The 18,210-nt window shown below is 35.5% G+C and overlaps 1 protein-coding gene and 1 long non-coding RNA gene across 2 annotated transcripts; one reads left to right on the top strand and one right to left on the bottom strand.

Moving 5' to 3' along the window:
• Nucleotides 1–1,437: 1,437 nt before the first annotated feature.
• LOC145727713 (uncharacterized) lies at nt 1,438–3,944 on the bottom strand. The gene is made up of 2 exons (XR_014177915.1): nt 3,569–3,944; nt 1,438–3,492 (listed from the first exon to the last, which is right to left on the bottom strand). It is a non-coding gene; the product is annotated as an uncharacterized LOC145727713 (long non-coding RNA).
• Nucleotides 3,945–7,565: 3,621 nt separating this feature from the next.
• Nucleotides 7,566–18,210, top strand: LOC145727709 (stromal cell-derived factor 2). Its single transcript, XM_081977525.1, has 3 exons — nt 7,566–7,751; nt 7,849–8,214; nt 17,874–18,210. The coding sequence occupies exons 1-3, from the start codon at nt 7,679–7,681 to the stop codon at nt 18,092–18,094; spliced, it is 660 nt and encodes a 219-aa protein (XP_081833651.1). The 5' UTR covers nt 7,566–7,678; the 3' UTR covers nt 18,095–18,210.

The raw sequence follows: 18,210 nt of genomic DNA, 5'->3' as shown, positions 1-18,210 counted from the left end.
AAATACTGGCGGTGCGAGCGGACGACGCAGAACCAATTATTATCGTTCGAAACCCGAAAACGAACGGGCAACGTCGCCGCGCGATCCATAACATTTATAAAGTTTGCCACTATATTTTAATGTTTATGTTAAGTTCTTTAATATAGATTTATTACGAATCGGGCGTGTGTGTCATTTAGCGAAACAATTCACAAGTGCTTACCTGTTCCGATTTTGACCTTACCCTAAGGCTCAGATTCACTAAATGCTACGTTTGCTCGGTGCTTCTCTACGGTATGGAAGGTTGGACATTGAAGGCGGCTGCAATCAACAAATTGGAGGCTTTCGAGATGTGGCTGTATCGCAGAATCCTGAAGATACCCTGTACGGCTAGACTAACAAACGAAGAAGTTCTAAGACGAGTCAACAGACAACGGGAACTGTTTGAATCGATTAAGAAAAGAAAAACGGCATACCTGGGGCATATAATGCGAAACACGAAATATCAATTCTTACATCTATTGATTGAAGGCAAGATCGAAGGCCGGAGAGGGATCGGAAGGAAAAAAATGTCTTGGCTGCGAAATATCAGACAGTGGACAGGGCTGAACGATGTACAGTCGCTGATACACACCGCAAGAAATAAGGAAGAAATGGAAAATGTTATCGCAAACATCCATTAGTGGATACGCATTGGAAGAAGAAGAAATTTAATCATTTTGTAAAACTGTTGGGTATGGGTTGCAGAATTGAGAAGGGGTGTTAAAAGACTACTTAGTTACTAAAGCAATTCTGAAACCTTAACTCAGTAGAATGCTATTAGATGGTGTTAGCTACACTATTGCATGAATAAGTTTTTGTAGGTTAGAAGTTGTAGAAGTATGGGGTCTAGTTCCCATAGGGTTGAAGTGAGCTAGAGAATAATAGGGATGGCGCATGACGTTGATGTCATGTGGACTTGTCTGGGGCGTGTTGCCTATTGACCGATAAAGTGGGTTTTGGACTCGTCAGTAAGGCTTGACAGCTCCGTGCCTTATACACACGATTGAAGATGACTTGTAACTGCTATATGTAGTTAAATCGTGACAGACGGTAGGCTTGATGGTAGCAGAGTTTTTGATGCGTGGTGCCACAGTACTCCCCTTCCAGTGACAACGAAGTGATGTATGATGGAGTAGTGAAGAGTAATAGTGGATTGACTGAAGGCAAGGACGAAGTTGTTAACGAGTTGCGGCTGTGCAGCGATAGACTTGAAAATGCGACCGTGTTAGCATTGAAAGTGATTCCATATTATCTGCAGCCAGAAGATTGCGTGTTCGCCAGAGAAGTAAGAAAGTATGGCCGAAAATGTTTAATTGTTTCTTTTCTCTTTAAGTTCTCTTAAAATACAATTAGTTGCTTTATGGAGTTTAAAGTTAATCCCTCAGGCTTCCACTACGAATAAAAGTCCATAAATAATACCATGTTTATTAATAAATTTTATTGTCCTTTACAAACATGTTTTGAATTGAAAGTCTGCTCGTCGATCCTTTTTTGTTATAAACTCCTCAATGACCAGTTCATTAAAGTTGGGAATTTCCGTAATCATTTCCTTTTCAATAGACAACATTGCGAGGGCAGTTAGTCTATCCTCGCCCATTGTACTCCTCAGAAAAGTTTTTACTCGCTTTAATGTGGAGAAACACCGTTCCTCTTCTGCAGTTGCTATAGGCATCGTGACAATTGCTTGTAGTACTAAAAATGTTTCCGAAAAATCAGTTTGTAAATTATTTTCAATTAAAAATTTAAGTAAGTGGACTGCTCCAGAAACTTCTCTAAAATCTGATCTTCTGTATATTATTTCCAATTCTGTCTTTAATTTATGTTTATTTAAAAATGGAAAGTTTTGAACAGCTGAATCCCAATGTAGGGTAGGAAATATTGATGAAAATGTTACAAAATTTTCTACAGAAAATAAGTGTGCAATTTCCAAATATCCTGTGAATGAGAACCTTCTTTTTATGTCAGCAATTATAGTATCACATACTTCCTTAGCTTGCACAGTCATTGAAACATACGAATTTCTCTCTTCCGTCTTCCTTTTTTTCCTGGCTTGGCTGTCATCAATGTCTGCTAACTCACTTTCTCTTATAGTGTGTATGTTGTCTCTTTCATTTTGAATACTTTTCTCAAACTCTGCAATACGTCTTTGTAATGTTACTGAATCAGTGGTTCTCTTTTGAAGTTGTGAATCTAAGGTACTAACGTGTGGCATTATTCGATGAAACACTGCCAACCAAAAAATAAATTTCGAGTCCTGCAGTAACCTGAAAAGTGCTCCTGCTTTGGCTATGGTGTCAGACTGTCTAGATGTTGATCGAATTTTCTCCATACACGCTATAAGAGCTTCTCTGTTCTCATACACTGTGTTAACGGTTTTAATTTTAACTCTGGTAGCTCTAGGAATCCTGTCTCCGACCACTTCATCTAATATGGCAACTCTTTGTGGATTATTTGAAAAAAAATTTGTGATTTCACTCAATTCGGAAAAAAATATGTGTACGTTTGTATTTATGCTTGTTGCTTGGGCTATTATTAAATTTAGTTGGTGGGCATAGCAATGAATATAATGGCCATATTTGAATTTGTCTTTTATTACTTTTTGGGCTTCACTCATCACACTTGCTCCGTCATAACTTTGGGAAATTAGTTGGTCAGAATTTTTTAAAGCATAATTTAAAGAATTTTCTATGCAGGCCAAGGCGTGGTTTTCGTTTGGTTTGATAAAGCTCCAAAATCGTTCAACGGGGGTGCCGTTTGCCAAAGTATAACGGTAAACTATAACCATTTGGAAAATATTCGAAATGTCACTTGTTTCACCACTGATAATGGACACAAAACTTGACGTGGAAATTTCTTCTTTGATATGTGCCTGACAAACAGTAAGCATGCATTCCAATAAATCATTTTGAATTTCTTTTGATGTTCCTTTAAATACGGTAGCTTGCTGCAAATGATCCTTCAGTGCAAAATCCAATTCTGCAGAGAAATTGACTAGGCCTTTAAATATACCCGGATTGAAGGAATTTGGTTGTTCATTAGGTCCACGGAGAGCAAGTTCAAAAGCACCACAAAATTTGATACAGTTTATAATTTTAGATAATACGTATCTGTTATTCTTTACTTGATCGTTATGCTTTTCAATGCTTAATCGGTATGCACTATTTAATTGTTGCCGAATATCTTGCTTGCCCAATAAATTAAATCCTAATTTAGCAGTCAAATGGGCCTTTGATCGTTGGTGCATTTTAATTTTCTCAGATAAATGTATTAAATCTTTAACACCTGATTTTGTCCACTGTGTTTCTTTGTCACTTTCAAATAATAAACAAGGAAAACAGTAAAGTCTGTGGCTAACATCACACCCGCACAGCCAGTCAGTTTTTTCATAAGTTTCTGGTTTAAAGGTTCGTTTATAGTCACGATTTTTGCTTTTGTTTATACTCGTTAATTCCAAATTAGGCTTTGGACGGCCTACACTTTTGATATTAATTTGTTCTTCTAAGGTTAAAGAAGAAAATGTAATTGTTTTTAAATATTGCACAGTAACCTTAGGAAACACTGGAGGCATTTTAAAAAGTCACACGCGACAGACAAGCAAACTGATAACAAAAGATCCAGAGTGCACGATTTAATTGTGCACACGGGCCAGCTGCCAGGTTAAAACTTAAAACAGTGTTGCCAAGTCAAAATATTTAATGCCGGTAGAATCAGTCCAAAAACGGTAGATCAAAACAAAGTCATTCATTTTACATTATTATAACGGGGGGGCTTTTAATAGTTGTCAAAAATTTTAATCTTGCTATAGAAACCGTACCTAAAATACTACTTCAAAAATACAGATTTTTCATTTTTTCATTAATAATTGTTTTTTTTTTTAATTTTAACATTAGTGACAGTGGTTTCACGTGGATAAATCACGTGGTTTTAAAGGATAATTTAGCTAGACAGTCACGTGACCATTGTCAAAAATCATAAATCTCAAAACACTCTTTATATCGAATACTGCAAAAAACGTTTCTAAACCCTGATTTTTGCAACTTTAGAACATGGTTCGACACTTTTGACGTTAGCGACAGTTGTCGCGTGATTGAAGAACACTATTTAATTAGACGGTCACGTGACAATTGGCAAAATAACTGTCATAAATCTCAGAAAATCGTCTTGTTTCGAAAACTGTGTTAAAAAGTAACTCTTGCAAATTCTAGTAAAATTTTGACAATTCTGACAATTTGGAGTAAGAAAATGACTGTTTTAAGCGCATTTTTAGAATCTTTATTAAATTTCCTATTCAATAAATTGAAAAAGTATATGAAAAGTTGTACAACCAACAATGGCAATAGAAACGGTAGATTATATACTAAAAACAGGAGAACGGTAGAACTACAAAAACGGTAGACCTGGCAACATTGACTGACTCAGGACAGTCGCGGGACACAGAGAGGGCGGACGGCGGAAGTTCGACCAATCAGATTCACTATACCCATGAGCTGTGCACATGATTTTACGACGGCACACCAGTGTTGCCAGTCTAGTACATTTGTACTAGATCTGATACGTTTCACCTGAATCTAGTACGCCAGTACAACACAAATCTGGTACAATTAGCTGAAGGCCGTAAAACCAAAAAACAATCTGGTACAATCCGGCAAAAATGTATGATAAAGCAAGACAGACAACACCCTAACCATTGATGTACCACCGTTAGTTTTGTTCGAAAAAGGTGGCCGATAAAAAATATTGGTTGAAAAGTCGGAGTGCGCATCCGCCGCGACAATGTTGCCGCATCTTTAAAATTTTCCTGACATGTAATATGGACAATCAGGTGACAGCATTAATAGATTTTTATTATTAATTAATTTTTGTCTGTAATTTTTTAAGTTTTGTAATATGAAGTATGATTTACATGATTTATACTAAACCATTGTTAAAAATATTAGTCCTGTAACATTCAAGTTAAAATTGAATCACAATATTGTAGGGAAATAGGGAACAAACGCAACCATTGGCAACACCGATGAAAAATTTTTTTTTGACATATAAATAATGTTTAATTCACCGCCCTCTATACTAGAAAGCCTAAACTGTCACTTTTAATGGCGGCGTTAGCGGTTTTCGTTTTATACACAAACGTATGCGATGCAGCAAAAAATATGTATTTTTTTTAATTGTTTCGTGTAGATGATTGCAAGTTATAAGTGAAAAATCAAAAAAGGGTTCATTTCTGATCCAGATATGTATAGATAGCGTTTTTTTATACACAATCAAGTGCAGTCTAAACAAATTGGTTAGAACATTTGTCCTGGAAAGTACAACACACAGCAAACTAGTTTAAACACTCTTCAATGTAAGAAAATCTGTAAATCCTTGAAACTATGTAAGCAAAACTGGTAAATGGTTCTTATGTTATTACCAATAAGAACATTCATTCAAAACTATTTTTGTTGCTCTCACAATAAAGGATGCCTTAAAATGTAACTTACATACCTGTGCATGTAGCAAGTACCTAATAAGTTTACTGTACTAGAAAGCACTTGTACTTACCATTGAGTATAGTGTTGGAGTAAAATCATTCCACTTCAAAGTGTTCAACCACTGTTGAGTTAGATCCGGTTTTTTGTAAAGTAAAAAACTGACCCGGTTGGGCTTTATCCTGAATTGCTGTTACAATGTGGTTTGAAAAACTTATAAACGGCAGCAAACCAAAATAACTTACGCAAATAAACTCAAGTTTTGATTTTAAACCGTAAAAATTCATCTAATCCTCAAGAAACTCAATTTTTACAATACAAACTGTCACCACTATTTCCGCCATATTGGAATTTTTGACAAGCACCTTCTAGGCTTTCTAGTATAGTAGGCGGTGTTTAATTTCATTGGTAGGCATCGTAGCACATGATGCACAGAATCAGAATCAGACTTATAATGCGCATGCGCACCGCCCTCTGTACAAGAAATCCAAGAAGGTGCATGCCAAAAATTCCAATATGGCCGAAATAGTGGTTGACAGTTTGCATTTGTTTGTATTGTGGAAATTGAGTTTTTCGATGATTAAATTAATTTTTAAGGTTTAAAGTCAAGACTTAGTAATTTTTGTTTGCTATTATATAGGTATTGTTGTTTATATGTTTATTGTTCTAGTGAAAGTGTAGTTTGTGTTCATTTTATTGTGTTATCACTATTGTTATTGTTCCTTCATTGTTTTATAATTTATTGTTGGTTTTTTAACTTAAATTCTATTGCCTCTACAATATGCCGCCCACTTGTTGTTTGCCAAATTGTAAAAGCAATTTGGTGAAAGGCCCAAAAGTGTCAGTCTTTTACTTTCCAAAAGACCCTGCTCGAACCCAACAGTGGTTGAAAGCTTTGAACTGGAATGATTTTACTCCAACACAATACTCAGTGGTAAGTACAATATGCTTTCTCATTCAGTAAACTTAGTGCCTCTTACATACATAGGTATGTGAGTTACATTTTGAGGCCGCCTGCATTTTGAGAGCAACAAAGGTTTACTCTGAAGAAACAGGACAGCTTTTAGAAGTTCCATTGGCACATTTACATTTTAAAAGAAAGGTCTTGGTAATAATATAAAACCCATTTACCAGTTTTGCTTACCTAAGCTTCAAGGATTTCCAAATTTTCTTTGATTGAGCAGTTTTCACATTAGTTTGTTGTACTTTCCAGGACAAAAGGTTCTAACCAAACTTGCTTTGGCTGGACTTTATTGGGTATAAAAAGCCATATCTATACATATCTGGATCAGGAATGAAGCGTTCTTTGATTTTTCACTCACAACTTCTAATCAACTACACGAAAAAATAAAAATAAAACATATTTTCTACTGCATCTGCATAGGTTTGTGTGCAAAACGAAAACCGCTTAATGACCGCTAACGCCGCCATTAAAAGTGACATTCTAGGCTTTCTTGTACAGAGGGCGGTGGCAGTATCGATAATTCAAATCACTCTTCAAACTCACAGCCTACTGAGCCTACTATAGCGTTGTTGCCAGATTGCTAGTTGACCGTTTCCTGTTTTTGGTTTTGTTGTTGATGACTTGACTAAAACTGCTTACAGAGAGACAAAAAAAAACTCAATATTGACTAATAATGTTATTCAAAATTCTCTGTTAAAAAACTGCGTCAACTTCTATATAAGAAGTAAATAAAAACAAAATTTATGTAAAGTTCGGGTTTTAATGAAAAAACTAAACATCTGGCAACGTGGCGCGTTAAACGTCAATGACGTGGATCGGCCGATTTATTGCCTTCTACTATAAAAGGTATTTGCAAACAAACATCGATTCTAAACTAATTTTGTCCCACGTTTCCTATAAAACAAAAGATGTATTTAGTGTTAGTGTTTATTTTAATAAATGTTTACAATATCTGTCCCATTTTAACTCATTCCGGTAAAATAAGATGGTCAATGTTACTACAGCTTAAAACTCAGGTTAGTACTTCCGCCAAAATACGCCTAAACACAAATGACTTTTGACATTACGTTGACGTTGACGTAACCGGCTTAAATAAATAAATACACGTAAGTCAAAAGATAAATACACCCCCAACTTAGCACTTCTACGCCAAAATCTACAAACTACAAAAAAATTGGTTAGAAAATTTAATTTTTGGCAAAAAATTATCAAATAAAATAACAGTATGAAATACTTACAATACCTACTTAACCAACTATTTTTCGAATTTTTGGCACTACAGGCAATCAATTTTGCAGGTATGTTTTAATTCAATAACTTCAAGGGTTTCCCTAACATAAAGTCAATTAAATTTATTATATCCTTGTCCAGGTAATAACCTAGTAATCTTTTCAGATGCACGTCAAGACTTTGTGAGTTGTGGTTCAGTGATAAAACTAATGAACACAGACTATAAAGTGCGCCTGCATTCCCACGATGTCAAATATGGTACAGGCAGCGGTCAGCAGTCAGTAACTGCTACTGAAGTCCAAGAAGACATAAACAGCCACTGGCTGATTAAGGGGGCGACTGGAAAATTGTGTTTGCGAGGAGACCCAATTGCTTGTGGAACAAATATTCGTCTTGAACATGTGGAAACCAAGAAAAATCTTCACTCGCATTTGTTTTCTAGTCCTTTAAGTGGCAATCAGGAGATTAGCGCTTATGGGGATGATGAAGGTGAAGGAGATTCTGGTGACAATTGGACAGTGGTTTGCTCAGGTATAGTTTTTTTTAAATATACTATTTTTTCCATAACAATAGGAAATACATACATACAATATATGGTTTTGGATAGTACCTACAAAAGGTTTGAAAATTTAGCAACATAATCTAGAATCCAACTAATTATTCATGTATTTTAGGACTGACAAAATAATTTTTTTATCATAGTTTTATATGAGGAATCTGGGGGAAGTGAGGGGTAAACTGCTGAATAAAATTTTGTACACTATTTCCTAATTTGCGGATGATGTCCACTAATTCCCAATAACACCAATTTTTAATTAAAAAAAAGTTAACATAAGGTAATATGCCTGCCCAAAGTAGATATCAAGTAACTGCTGCTTATTTTGAATGGGGCACTGTATATTTTGGCATTTTTGGATTCTACATCAAATTCTAGACATATGTGTATTAATGTCATAAACCTATCTGTACCCTTTTCTAAGATATTTACCATTTTCAGTCTCCAAAACAAATTTTTTCTTGGTTTTTGTGTTTTGTCATGTTAAACAAGGCTTGTTCTAAGAGTGGGTGCATTCCCATTATTAGGAAGCATTTGAGAGTATTTTGAGGTCTGTCTGTATACTTCAAAATGAAGTGTATTAAATTAATATAACAAAATTGACCAGAACAGCATAGTCACATGTAATTATTATGGTAAAATCTTTGTTACATGATATTGAGTAGAAAAAATATTCATTACAAATTATTATAATATGTGTGTTTTTGACAGGTGTCAACTGGCTTTTACAGTTGCGCAAGTTCAAAATTGTATTATTAACGTCACATAACATGTATTTTCACCGCCTACTATACTAGAAAGGCTAGAAGGTGCTTGTCAAAAATTCCAATATAGCGGGAATAGTGGTGACAGTTTGTATTGTGGAAATTGAGTTTTTTGACAATTAGATGAATTTTTACGGTTTAAAATCAAAACTTGAGGTTATTTGCGTAAGTTATTTTTGTTTGCTGCCGTTCATAAGTTTTTCAAGCCACATTCTAACAGCAATTCAGGATAAAGCCCAACCGTGTCAGTTTTTTACTTTACAAAAAACCGGATCTAACTCAACAGTGGTTGAACACTTTGAAGTGGCATGATTTTACTCCAACACTACACTCAATGGTAGGTACAAGTGCTTTCTAGTACAGTAAACTTATTAGGTACTTGTTACATGCACAAGTATGTGAGTTTCATTTTAAACTAAAGCATCCTTCATTGTGAGAGCAACAAAAATTAATTTGAATGAATGTTCTTGGTAATAATATAAGAACCATTTACCAGTTTTGCTTACCTAGTTCCCAGAATTTACGGATTTTCTTGTATTGAACAGTATTTAAACTAGTTTGCTGTGTGTTGTACTTTCCAGGACAAATGTTCTAACCAATTTGTTTAGGCTGGACTTGATTGTGTATAAAAAGCTCTATCTAATCCATATCTGGATCAGGAATGAACCTTTCTTTGATTTTTCACTCACAACTTGCAATCAACTACACTAAATAATAAAAAAAAAACATATTTCTTACTACATCTGCATATGTTTGTATTGGGGTGGTTGGATCTTGGACAGTAAAACACGTTTATTTAACTAACTAATAAACTTGTATTAATACTAAAAGGGAGGTGAACATTATTGTAATACAACCGACCGACCGACGCACGTATTCTAGAACATTCGAACGTCAATTGTTTTAGGTGGCGTTGCTTGTCAACCTGTACAATGTTGCCACTGTTACAACAGGTTATTTTATAAACCCAACACTCCCACGTAAAATAAACAGTTGTAACATACTACTTAATTTTTAGTAAATCTAAGAAGCACTTAATACCTAACTGACTTACAAATCTCTTAAATTTGATTACTGTCAATGCTTTGGTGAAACCATCTGCTGTTTGATCATTGGTAGAAACATATTGAAAATTAATTAAACCTAAAACATATTGATCCCGAACAAAATGAAATTTTATGTCGATATGTTTTGTGCGTGGATGAAACACTGGATTTTTAATAAGTTTTAGAGCACTTTGATTGTCGACATACATATTAACGGGCAAAATTATGTTTTCACCAAGGGCTTCTAGTAGATTTTTCAACCATATGGCTTCTCTGGAGGCTGTTGAGGCTGCCACATACTCAGCTTCTGTAGTGGACAAGCTCACACACTTCTGCTTCTGGCTTTTCCATGTTACAGCACTGTTGTTGATTAAGAAAACATAGCCTGTTGTAGAACGTCTTGTGTCTATATCACCTGCAAAATCAGAATCACAGTAGCCACTTAGATTAATGCCACAAGGGTCACTTTTATAGTGAATGCCAATGTTTAAGGTGCCCTTTAAGTACTTGAAAATTCGTTTAACAGCATTCCAATGAGCTGTGGTGGGATTTTGCAGATAACGACTTACTAGTCCAATCGAATACATAATGTCTGGCCGACTTACAATTGCCAAAAACATCAGTGATCCTACTGCTTCTCTATAAGGAATATTTTCTATTGGTTTGCCAAGATCCTTGCTTAAACTGGAATTAGGATCTGCAGGTACCGAGACAGGATTTGAATCTTCTTGTCCAAATTTATGAACAATTTGATGAATGTACTTTGACTGATGGATGAATATTGAGTCATCTTTAAGTCGCTCAATTTGCAAGCCCACAAAGTACTTTGGATCTTCAATTATGGTAATTTGAAACCTCTTCTGTAACTGAACAAGCACTAAGTCCAATTCTTCATCACTGTCAGATAGTAGAAGACCATCATCAACATATAATGCTAGAAAAACTTTTCTGTCAGTCTTAATGTAGACACAATTGTCAGAAGTACATTGATAAAAACCAATGCTTTGACAAAATTCCTTGAAAGTCTCATTCCATACTCGAGGAGCTTGTTTTAGGCCATAAAGGGCTTTATTTAGTTTGCACACTTTTTGTTTATTATTGTTTAATCCCTCAGGTAAGTCTATATACAATTCTTCACTTAGTATGCCGTAAAGGAAAGCAGTTTTGATATCGAACTGCCTCATTTTCATTTTCTGTTGTGCTGAAAGGGCTAAAAGTACTCTTAGTGTGTCATACCTTGTCGTGGGGGAAAAAGTCTCCTGAAAATCTACACCCTTTACTTGACTAAACCCTTTTGCACATAGGCGAGCCTTAAAACGAGGTTTGTGACCATTTTCAGCTTCCTTAACTCGGAAAACCCATTTCGTTCCAATTGTACTTCTGTTTGGTGGCAAATTAACTAACTCCCACGTTTTGTTGACTTCCAAAGCTTGTAGTTCTTCTTGTATGGCTGCCTTCCATTCCTGCTTATTTGGACAACTAATGGCTTCTTGGTAACTGGAAGGAACACTTATTTCTGTAAAATTAATCTCAGAAAAGTCAAGATCAAAGTTTTGACACAAATATTCAGGTGGATGTATATCTTTTCTAACTCTTAAGTTGTAAGGTGATACTTGTTCATTGTCAGTGTCATTTTGTCCTTGTATATCAGGTTCCTCAAAATAGTTTGGGTCAAGGTCATCTTGAGCATCTAAATTGTCAGATCTGTTATTTTCTATTGGAAGTAGAACACAGTTTTGTCTTGGGGTTTTAAATTCACTATCTTCATTAAAAATAACATGACGAGAAACTTTTATTTTGTGCGTCACAGGATCATACAACCTGTAATTCGTTGAATCCCCTTCATAACCTACAAAAACATACCTCTCGCTTTTCTTATCCAGTTTGGTTCTTAAAGTGCCTGGTGTTAACAAATAGGCTTCACAACCAAAAACTTTGGTGTGTTGTAAGTTAGGCCTTTTACCAGTCCAGTGTTCATAAGGAGTGGTTTCAGACTGCTTTGTAGGTGTCCGGTTCAGCAAATACACAGAAGTATTTACTGCTTCTGCCCATAAAGTTTTAGGCAAATCCTTGTCAAATAACAGAGCTCTTGCAGACTCCATTATGGTCCTGTTGTCTCTCTCACAGCGACCATTTTGCTCCGGTGTATAAATACCTGTAGTTTCTAAAACTATACCACTTTCAGATAAATACTGTTTTAGTGACTCATTTACATATTCTCGCCCATTGTCTACACGCACTCTTTGAACTTTGTGCCCAAATTTAGTGTTGCACAAGGAAATAAAGTTCTTAAAACATTGGGTTACATCACTTTTATGTCTAATAAAATTTACTGACCTGTAGCCTGTATAATTGTCTTTAAAAAGAACATAGTATTTGGATCCTCCAATACTATCTTCACTCATCGGTCCACAGACATCGCTGGAAATTAACTCACCTGGTTTTGATACATGTTTTTCAGTGTTTTGGAATTTAAGTTTGTGTTGCTTGGCATATACACAGCTTTCACAAAAGAAATTGTCATTTATGTCTGTTATACTTATTCCACTTACAAGATTCTTTGTGAATAGTTCCTTAATGTACTTGATATTTAAATGTCCGAGTCTTTCATGCCATTGTTTTAAAGTCCCTGTAGAAACTACATTTACCTCAGTAATTGCATTTTTGTTCTGTAGGCGAATCAACACTCTATAAAGGTTGTTTTCGTAAGGTACTGCAGTAGCCACCACTTGGCCACTTTCAAAAATTTCGGCCTTCTGGTTGTCCTTAAAAATAGTAAAACCTTTATTTGTTACTGCACCTTCTGAAAACAGATTTCTCCTTAAGCCGGGTACAAGCCATACGTCTGTCATAACGCCTTTACACCAAGTCCCATTTACAAACTTCTCTATCAAAATTTCTCCGATTCCTTGAACTGGAAGTTCTTTATTATCGCCGAGTTTTACGAATAAGTTTTGAACTTTTCGAACTGATGTAAACATACTTTCCGAGTGACACATGTGTCTACTAGCGCCACTGTCTAAAATCCAAATGTCACTACAGTCAATGTCAACTTCAGGCACACTGTCATCACTGTCTTCAATGTTGAAAGCTCTTCCATTTGCAGTGTTGCCAGAGTTACCACTTCCACTTTGATGTCTAGCTCGACCACTTTCATGTCCACTATATCCAGATCCAGGAAAAACTGTCCCGCGCTCTCGTTCATTGTCATTTTGTCCACCGCTGCTGCTTCTATGAGTGTTACCTCCTAATTGTTGCCTTTTCGGACATCGGCAATCCTTTGCAAAATGTCCCCTTTTTCCACAATTATAACACTTCACATTTGTTGACGGTTTTCTTTGTGGAGGCCCTGTGTTTCTAAAATTTCTATTGCCAAACTTGTTCATTTGTGTGGCAGCTAAAGCATAATCTTCATTATGTTCGCTTGTACTTAAATTTCTTTCTTCATCAAGTAATCTCGAGGTCAAGTTTTCAATAGTCTGTCTAGCTTCATCCATAGACAACCAAGCTTGTCGGAATGGACCATATTTTGGTGGAAGAGTGCTCATTATTTTTGTAATAACAGCAGTGTCACTCAACTGGTCTCCTGAATTTTTAATTTGCATTGCTAGATTTTCAACCTTTGAAATATGCTGAGCCATTGAATCTGTGGGTAGCATTTTGTACTGATAAAATTGTTCGTGTACCAACATTTTATTTGTCTCCGTTTTTACGTCATAGATCGAGTTTAACTTGTCTAAAACTTGTTTACTGGTCTCACAGTTTTCTATTAGTGAAATTTGATTTAGCCCCATTGCTGCAGTTATTATACACATTGCCTGAGCATCTTTTTTATTCCACAACTCACCCTCTGCAAATACTTCTGGTTTCGGGGTACTGCCATCTGCAATTCCATACAGGCCTTTAGCTCGTAGGGCGCACTTAACTTGGAATTTCCACTGTTGATAATTTTTGCCTTCAAATTTAGCTATTTGAGCAATATTTCCCAGATCGACGTTACTCATCTTAATGGATTCTTCTTCAGAAAATCAGGTCCAACTAGTTTTAACCTCGACTTCTCTTCTCGATCCGTTGAGTTGATTCACGATCCTTTGCTGCCTCAAGCTTTTATTGACACCTTTTTTATTTTATCGATCGATACGTCCGACACACGGGTTGCTTCACGATACGTCCGACACACGGGTTGCTTCACTTTTTCTTTTACTTCACTGTCCAAACCACTCTGGGCCCATAACCTATTGGGGTGGTTGGATCTTGGACAGTAAAACACGTTTATTTAACTAACTAATAAACTTGTATTAATACTAAAAGGGAGGTGAACATTATTGTAATACAACCGACCGACCGACGCACGTATTCTAGAACATTCGAACGTCAATTGTTTTAGGTGGCGTTGCTTGTCAACCTGTACAATGTTGCCACTGTTACAACAGGTTATTTTATAAACCCAACAGTTTGTGTATAAAACGAAAACCGCTAACGCCGCCATTAAAAGTGACATTTTAGGCTTTCTAGTGTCATGATTATTATCACCCTGAAGATGAGTTTTACTCAAATCTCCCTCACCTCCTAGTTGCATGATAATATCAGCATAACTGGCATCAGATTCACCCTGACCATTCATTCAAATAATCTAGTAAATAAAGAAAATTTAAATAAATAAGCTTCAATAAAAATTCTATAATAGGGATGCCAAGTTATTTTTAAGGTAAATAACTAAACCTATCTAACTTACTTTCTACCTAAAAATCCTGCTTCTAAATATATCATTGAAACTACAAATGTCTTTAATACAAAAATTACAAACTACCTACAACTAATACTCTTCGTCAAAGAGTCCAAATTGTTCAAAATAAACCGTCAGTTGACCAATCTTCTTCTTTTCCATTGAGGTGGATTTTTAACTGAAAAGGCTCTACCTCGGTAACAGCCGGGAGGCCTCCTCGGTTATCGATTTAACCACTTCTGGAATAGGTCCTTTGTCACAATCTGCTCCATGTCATAACGTGGACTAGACGGTACAATTGCTGATAGCACTCGGTATTACACCACTCAGTAACTTCCGTTCCGGAAGGAAAAAGCTTTCTAAGATCCCCTGATCTTCAATAGTCTGATTTTTGCTCAAATTTCTCTTTTTTTAAAATTGACTTTTTTAGCTCTCTCAAAGTCTCTCTAACAATCAACCACCATAACAACAAAAAAAAACCTTTTTTCCCACCTTCTACCTCACGTACCACCTTTTTCACCTCCTTTGAAGTTCATCAAGTAATACTGTTAATTTTCTTAATAACTACATACAATCCTACTAAAACTAACTATAATGGTAAAAACATCCCTACAAAAATGTACCTTTTCTATAAATTAAATAAATAAATTTTCTTTATTTTCTTGAAAAAAATCCTTATTTTCAAGACACTAGTATAGAGGGCGGTGTGTTGTCCCTTCATGTTGTTGTTTTGTTGTTATCTTAAATTTTTAAATGTTCAATAAAAGGACCATCAAAAATATTGTTAATAGTGGAAAAAATGCTATATTATCCACGGTTTAGACAGCTTTTATTAACCTTATGTCTTAAATCCCTATAAGTAACCTTCTACTAATAATATAAGCTTCTGTCTAAACCTTGGTTAATAATATACTATTTCCTTGGCCTAAGTTCTTTGAGTGAATAAACCGGTTTAAGTCACGTGTTTTATACAATATTTTATTAAATTTCGACTTCTTATATTAAAAAAAAAAACAAAATTACTGTTCTATTAAATTTGCATCCTGCCCCGTAGATGTGACAACGATGTTTGTTTGTTTACATCTGTGAATAGGCCAATGTCATTCCCCTCGACGGAAAGTCTAGTTTTTCAAATGAAACACTCTTTATTCTTATGACTTTGTCTGATTCTCTTTTCAAAATTAAGGTAAGTTTGTATTAGGTCACTTATTTACAAAATTCACATTCCAAATAACCGAGTTATTGAAGGTTAAAATAGTAGCTGTCAAATTCAGCAAAACTTTCTTTATTGCCAAATCTTCTTCTATTCTTAGTCCGCCGTCTCCCGCCGGAGGTTGGCGATCCAATTGGCAATCATTATTCTGGGTGTAGCAGCTCTGAAGATGTCAATTGAGGTACATCCAAACCATCTTCTTAAGTCTTTCAGCCAGGAGTTTTGTCTTCTTCTCACTGATCTTTTTCCTTCAATGATCTGTCTCAAGAGTTCATACCTCCGCCTCTCATTATGTGGCCTATGTATCCCGTTTTTTTTCCTTAACGATCAGCATCAGTTCTTTTGATTTTCCCATCCGCACAAGGACTTCCAAGTTGGTGATTCTCGGCACCCACGATATTCTTAACATCGAGAGTCCATCCTTCACTACCATATAACAAGGTTGAAAATATATAACATCTGATCATGCGCATTCTAAGTTATAGGCTCAGTTCGGATCTCGTGAAAAATTGCTTCATATCAATAAATGTTTTTCTGGCCTGCTCAATTCGTGCTTTTATTTCGATCTTGGGGTCGCACTGATTATTAATGATAGTCCCTAGGTATCTGAATGAATTTACTTGTTCTATCTGTATATTGTTAATGGACAAATCGGCAACTATGTTCGTCTTTGAAAAAACAAGAAGCTTAGTTTTGGACGCATTCGTGAATAGTCCTATACGGTTCATTAAGTCTTGTAAATCGGCCAGATTATCTGCCAGCACAACACAGTCGTCGGCGTATCTCAGATTGTTAACAATGACTCCATTGATTTTGATTCCTCTTTGGACCCCCTGCAGCGCTTCTCTAAAAATAGTTTCAGAATATAAATTAAACAGAAGTGGTGATATGATACAGCCCTGCCTCACTCACCTTTTTATTATGATTGCCTCTGATGTTGATTGCTCAACTTTAACTTCTGCCGTTTGATGCCAGTATAACTGTGAAATGATTATGATTTCTTCTTTGTCCATTCCCGTAACTTGAAGAATCTCTATTAGTTTGTCGTGCTTAACGCAGTCAAACGCTTTTTTGTAGTCAAGGAAACATGCATATACATTCACATTCATATCTCTGCATTTTTGAGTTCACGTATTGCCAAATAACAAACAAACATCATTTTACTCTTTACGAATTTAAAATTGGATTTTTCGATTGCTAATCAATTTGTTGTTATGAATGTGGCCAATAACTCATTCATGTGCAACACTTTGTATAGACTTTAATATTTCAATGGATAGAAAATAAAATATGGGCTTTTCAAAAATATGGAAATAATTTCAATTTGACACAAACCTAGCACAGTGATTGTTAAATCTATGGCCGTAGCAGAACAGTAGAATCAAAATCATTAAGGTCGATTTTCGCTTGCACTAAGTGGCCAATATAACGCAAAACACATTAGGATAGTGCTGGTGTTTCAGACAAATTTGACCCTTAAGAAAACTCATTCATTCAGTCACTTGCAAAATCAGTTTATCAAGAAATTTTACATCGTAATAGACTAAATAGTTATTTAGTTGGTTATTATTATTAATTTAAACTTCAAAAGTTTTATTAAAAACTATGAATCTCCAATGCTCCAACGTCTACAGAGCAGCCTTATTTATGCATTTCCTACATGGCTAAGTCTGTAGCACCGTGTAAATGTAGCTTAATCGCTTTATTTTTTTACGTTCTATGACAGAATACAAATTTGTGCCATTGTTTCTGAAACACCCTGTATATGACGAGTAAGTAAGTAAGATTACGTAACAGTGTAAGAAGAAAGATTTGATCTTATTTTACTTTGTGTTTTGTCAAACATTTTTGCATCTCTGTATTTTCAATTTATTGTACTTTTCAGGTGATTTATGGAGAAGGGATGATAGTGTAATGCTCAAACATGTCGACACTCAAATGTACTTGGCTGTATCTGGGCGTACTTTTGGCCGACCCATAAATGGTCAAATGGAAGTAGCAGGAGTGCGATCATCTTCAGGGGCAGTTCATTGGCAAAGTATGGAAGGAGTATACTTGCACGCTCCTGACATTAAGCACCAGCATAACATCCATACTGAACTTTAAAAAAGTGAGTTTAAATTGGTTTAAATTATTAAATATTTTTAATTTACATAATGTATTTCAATACGTTTTGTTGTTATGTGTGGTGTGTGGTGAGGAATTAAACCAAATAATATTTA

Source organism: Ips typographus, linkage group LG4 (assembly GCF_016097725.1).
Source record: "Ips typographus isolate SLU linkage group LG4, UJ_Ityp_2.0, whole genome shotgun sequence".
Classification (NCBI taxonomy): Eukaryota; Metazoa; Arthropoda; class Insecta; order Coleoptera; family Curculionidae; genus Ips; species Ips typographus.
Note: the sequence above shows the minus strand (reverse complement) of the source record. Positions and strands in the feature narration are given on the sequence as shown.